Here is a 5901-nt window from a genome sequence, read left to right on the forward strand (position 1 = left end):
TCCAGCTGTTAGTTTAATGTGCTTGGTGGATTTTGTTTATTTTGATGTACTGAATTGTGTCAAATAAGAGACAAAATGTGCAGTGCTGTGTGTAATCAGAACCAAGATCGTAAACCACTGCTATAAGAGGTAACACTTTAAAAGTTTGCTTCGCAAGTTGACGTATAGTAAATAAAGAGTATATAAGCCAAGATTTTAAAAAGCCTGCTGCTAATGCCAAACTAATTCTGCTAAATCAAATGAAGAAAAGGTAATCACTAATTTCTGGACACATCTCTGGCGACAATGTTTTTCCTTAAGTCTCGACCCCTTTACTAGCATGTACTTGTACATATTCAAACTCTACACATGATTGGCATTAGGGAGTTTTTATTCAGATGGTATATATTAAGGTCAACACGGTGTGCCCAATTTACTCACTGCATCTGAAACAGTAGTTTTCCCTCGAAAATGCAAGTAAAATCCTCACCTGTTGAGTCCTGAAAATGACTTTTTTTCAGCTGGCAGGACTCTCAAGTATTTCAGTAGTGTATGCAGCACATTGAGGAAAGAAAAGCAAAGCAAATAAAAACAACCCCCATTGTCTTTATTTAATTAGACATTTTACAGTAGTCACTCTTACAGTAGCTGCCTTGTTTTTCTTTTTCCCCATTGTTTCAAATATTCTATCACATGGATCAATGCAAAGGAAGAAATATATATATTTATATATGAACACCCAAAACAGGAAATTTTGGCAAGATATTATAATAACATGATTTCAGCCCTGTGCATTCAACAGGGTGAATGTTTGGTTCATACATGGCAATTCAGTTTCGTGGGCTATAAATCTGCAAAAAAAACATGGTCGGATGAAAGATGAACCGAGTTGAAAACCTATTCAAGTACTTCAACTTGAATTCTTCGTGCCGATTCCAGAAAACCTGCAACCTGATGATCAACAACTCAGTGTTTGATATGTAACTATAAACTGCGCACAGGTATTTCCCAATGTGCAAGAACGTCTTTTAAATGCAAACCGCACTGAACATGAAATCTAAAAACAACAACATAAAAAAAAACATTGCAACTACATTGTCGAGGTCACTTTTAAGGGATGCTGTTTGTCTACTGCCATCAAACGCTTTAAACTGCCATGTATTGGACCCAATACTGAATATAAGTGTGCAAGGAATACAGTCAGTGAAAGGTGTCAACATGCATGGTATTCTGGAAGGAAGCAGCTGCAGAGCTCAGCGAAAGATTGGAGAAAAGTAGTTTTGGAGGGTCCCTGGTAAGAGCTCGTTCAATAGTTCAACAGAGAAGATGGAAGTGATGACGGCGACATCAGTCCAGAACACGAGTCACGACTGTTCAAGACCCTTCCTGCTCAAAGCTGCTTGTTCAGAGAAAAACAACTGTTAACAAAAAACAGGTGAGAAGCGTCTCAGACGTAAGAATGCGAATGCAGAATGTGTGTGGTTAGTCTTTTGAGTGATAACACTGAATACGGACGGAAACACCAATCGTTTCATTCTCGAATACGTTTTCAAACTAATTGGCCACAGAGCATTTTTCCTCACCGTTCCCTAACAGAGAGACTTTTCTCCATTGCTGATGGGAGGCATATTTGGGTTCAAACCGTGCCGGGTTTAAAGGTGAGCAGCTGTAATGTCCTGACTGAACGACAGCAAACCAATCCAAGCCATATGTGATCAGCACTAGCCGAACCTCACGCAGTTCAATCCTCACATTCAGTGAAAACCTTCCCAGACTTGCAGGAATCTACAGCAGCATTATATAAGACAGAGCTGAGCACAGCGTGACAGCACAGGTACAGACAGCAGCTCAGAGCAGCTACTCAAGCCTAGCGAATTCTGCGAGGCTTCCAGAAGTGTGCCGCTGGTGCTGAGATCCGTGTCCTTCAGGACGAGAGCAGAAATGAAGAGGGGAAGGACTGAGGACGGTCAGTGTATGGCACAAGGTCAAGGCCGTGAGTGAGTGAAGAGAAGGGAACACCGAGCACATCATCAGAGGCCATTGCCCAACCCTTATCACTGTTCACACACACTGATCCATCACGATGAGCGAGTCTCAAGAAACACGTAAAACACGTCTGGGACAAGTCACCCCAAAACCAAAGCCAAGCCTGATTTTAGGACGAATTAAGCACTTTTCCTCCTGATTCTGAACCTCATGACAATCACCTCTGACAACAGCGAGGACTCAAATCTGATGTCAAATGTTGTTGAAGATTACTGTTTTTATAGTCATAAGGACTTGGGGGTTAAATGTGCCTACCGGGAATGAAATCATGTCATAATGCAGAAAAAGTCTTAATGGTCCCAAAGTGGCCTTTATTTTATTTATGCTAAAAAAGACCAAACAACTCAAATCTGTTTTGATTCGGGGGTGAACCCTTCTCCTGACTAGCATGGCTGTGTTTGAGATGACCTCCCCACAGTAGCATACATTCGGCATCGTCTTGCACGCAGTGTTCAGTGCTGGGGTCAGGAGGGGTCATTTACAGCAAACTACTAATCTGTACACACACTCATTACTGGTACGGGATATCTATGTGGAACTGATGTCTCCATTCACAAATGGATGATCCGGAAAAAAAAAAAGAACAGAACAAAAAACAGCCAAGTGTCTGTGATTTAGAAATGCTGTTTCCTCTGATGCTGTGCTGCAAGTCTCTTGCGGTAGTGTTGTTGTGGGCAGGAGTTTAGCTGTTCTTGAGCAGAAGTCTGTCTTCGGCCGAGGGGAAGCAGTGCAGCTGGCAGACGTCTGGAGCAAGCAGGCCGCAGGAGCGCAGGTCCACACTCTGCAGCGAGGCACAGCGGCGCAGCAGCGGCAGACACTGCTCCGTCACCTTCACGCAGCCTGAAACACAGCGCCACATTTCACACAAACTAGTTCAGCTCAGGCCACCTTCCTCCTGAGCTCTGGCCTGACTCCTCACCTTCCCAGTCAAACTAGTGTACTTTTCTCAGTGATAATGTAGCATTAAACCTATGAAAAAGCACATGGCTCCGGAGTGCCGACACAAGTTTTTTGGCAGTGCGTCACATGCGGACGATGACATGAAGCACCCCGAGGTGGACTACATTAATAACAGCTGGAAGTTCATATGCTGCTTCACAGTGAAGTCTCAGAATAATCGGGGCACTCATTCGCTGCCTTTGGGGAGTATTTTAACTCTCCCGACAGTCTTTGCTATACAATGCAAACGCATCTTTTCAGGTTTGGCAGTGATCAAAACTAGTCATTTCTAGAGAACTGCTTAAGCTTATGGCTGTTGTTCAATTCAATTCAATTCAAGTTTATTTGTATAGCGCTTTTACGATACAAATCGTTGCAAAGCAATATTTAGTGGTAGTTTATCAGTGGTGACTGTTAGTTAATGTACATATGGCAGAAATGTACGGAAAATCAATTAAAGATGTAATCAAACAGACGATGAACACTATTAACAGCAATTATTATATGATGCAATCAAACTTATAGCAAAATGTGGTAGTTCTGTATGTTGTTGTGGCCACCAGCGGCAGCACATCTAGAGCTCATTCTCATTTTTGGCAGTTCTTGTTTGATTAATTCAGTAGTTCTGTTGACTTCACATTAGCATGGGCTCCTATGGAGACTGTAAGAGGACAAGAGTTCAACTGAGCTTAAAGTCAGTCACGGTGAAAGATGTTACTTGAACAGACCAGGCTAGTAAGTGAACTTATTCCAAAAGTCTCATGTTAATATGTACAAAGTCCTGCATCAAATTATTTTTTTGAAAACTGTGTATTTTAAGGTTTATCCCACAGAAATGACTTCTCATCATACGCACCCATTTTGGGTTTTGCAGTCTGCACTAGTGAGCCGATGCAAAAATCTCAAAGTTTTGCATGTTACCATGTTATTACCATGCTACTACATTTACCACTGTTTTTCTTAAAACAAAACAAAAACTACACTTTCTAACTATATTTGAATATACCATTGCTAGTATTAACTCCATTGAAATGAATGGATTTAATTACATTACTTTTAACTCATGACTGCTGTTAATTTATGAAACCTACATATTCTTTTTCCAACAAAACATCAACATTACGCTGGAATTCTAAAACTAAAAATATTCATTTTACTTGCGTCAACTTTCACTCTTAAGATGGAAGGGGAAAAATCTGTTTCTTGTTGCAATGGCTGATCAGTACGTTGCAACAGAGTCACATGTGCTCTAAACCAGTGCTTGTTCATGCAGTTTATCATTTTTCTGTGCGCAGTGTGTTTGTGTGTGCACATTCATGTCAGTTATCAAAATGTAGTCCCACAACTGGTGAGAAATGTGTCAAACATATGTAACCTCTGTGCCGTGAGTATCTTTGAGACACATCTAACCGATAGATAAATCAAATGTCTGCAGAACATCATGTGTAAAGCCTTCAATCGATGGCACTACTGAAAGGCAGTTGTTAATGAAGCACGCTAATGAGCGTTGCTGCTGCAGCGTGAGTGTGTACCTGCCAGGCTGACGTGCGTGAGGCTCTCTCTCAGCGGGGATAGGGCAGAGGTCAGCGTGTGGATGCTCTGGTCTGTGATGTGGCAGCACTGACTGAGGTCCAGCTTGCTCAGGTGAGGAAGATAGCGCACTAGCAGGCGCGACACGGCGTCAGTCACCTCCAGGCCCGCCAGACGCAGCTCCGTCACGTTCTGGAATCGCCCGCCGCGGTTCTCTCCGTGAGCTGCAGTGAAGAACAGTGGGTTATGCTGAGCATCTAAATCATGCGTCTTTAACACATTCAGTACTCTCAATACTGCCCTGACTTGAGTCTACATACACAACTACTTTTTTCATTTTCCCATTGCAGTGTTTCAACGTGTAGCTTTTGAGCTCTGATTAAAGATATGCAACTATAAAGGAAGCAGCCAACATAACCAATATGAAGACTGGACAGACAGACAGACAGACAGGCCCTTTCACTCATTTCCCAGTTTCAAACAAAAAATACTCTGCTTACACTTTATTTCAGAGTGTCTATGTTACGGTATTATTATATTAATGAAGCACCCCTGAGGGGTTTTATAATTCTGTGATAACAACTGACTGGATGTACATTACCCTGCTTATTACACAGCTACGACCAAACACTGGAAGTCTCTACTGCGAAAGGATGCAAACAGCAGAACTCAATGACCTTTAAAAGGGACCCCAAAAACACAAGAAACTAAAGGAAGACAGTTGTAGAATACTTGTAACATTGACCAAACTAAAACTACTGACTAAACATGAAAACCCAGTGTCTCCTGAACGTCAAAACACTTCAGTTTTAATGCTAACACCCAAAACATTTTTTTGCACAATACCATCTTCAAAACGTTGTACTGCACCATCTGCTGAGACAGGTGAGAAGTGCTGGAGGACTCGGGTCATGCTGGAAGCTGAGGTGCTTTTAATGAGATGAACTACAACACAGTAATCTCTTCACTGGTCCATCAACTAATAAATTAGTCAAGTATCCATGTCCATTTAAATCCAAACTACGCTCACACAACCAGGGTGCTTCCTCACTTTGCCCTGACACATACAAGTTAATAAACATGCACGTCTTCATCTGTGGCCGTCATGAAAACTATTGATGAATCCCTTCAGTCAACTCATGCATGATAAAGTGGTGTTCATTTATGACATTTTTACAAGTAATCTTTCTGTGTGTGAGTGTGTGTGTGTATGTGAGAGTGAGAGAGTGAGTGAGTGAGTGAGTGTCTCTGTGTGTGTGAGAGAGAGTGAGTGTCTCTGTGTGTGTGAGAGAGAGTGAGTGTCTCTGTGTGTGTGGGAGAGAGTGTGAGTGTCTCTGTGTGTGTGTGAGAGAGAGTGAGTGTCTCTGTGTGTGTGTGAGAGAGAGTGAGTGTCTCTGTGTGTGTGTG

At 42.1% G+C, this 5901-nt stretch overlaps 1 protein-coding gene across 5 annotated transcripts in view; it reads right to left on the reverse strand.

Moving 5' to 3' along the window:
* Nucleotides 1–565: 565 nt before the first annotated feature.
* LOC107573067 (F-box/LRR-repeat protein 19-like) overlaps nt 566–5901 on the reverse strand; it is a 23758-nt gene continuing 18422 nt past the window's right edge. For all 5 annotated transcript variants that reach the window (XM_016259504.1, XM_016259506.1, XM_016259507.1 and 2 more), the window contains exons 10-11: nt 4497–4718; nt 566–2865 (exon numbers count right to left, since the gene is read on the reverse strand). In XM_016259504.1, the coding sequence (XP_016114990.1) occupies nt 2708–2865; nt 4497–4718 (380 nt within the window). In that variant the 3' untranslated portion in view covers nt 566–2707. The remainder of the gene's footprint in view (nt 2866–4496; nt 4719–5901) is intronic.

Source organism: Sinocyclocheilus grahami, unplaced genomic scaffold (genome assembly GCF_001515645.1).
Source record: "Sinocyclocheilus grahami isolate Dianchi unplaced genomic scaffold, SAMN03320097.WGS_v1.1 scaffold1859.1, whole genome shotgun sequence".
In the NCBI taxonomy this organism is placed as follows: Eukaryota; Metazoa; Chordata; class Actinopteri; order Cypriniformes; family Cyprinidae; genus Sinocyclocheilus; species Sinocyclocheilus grahami.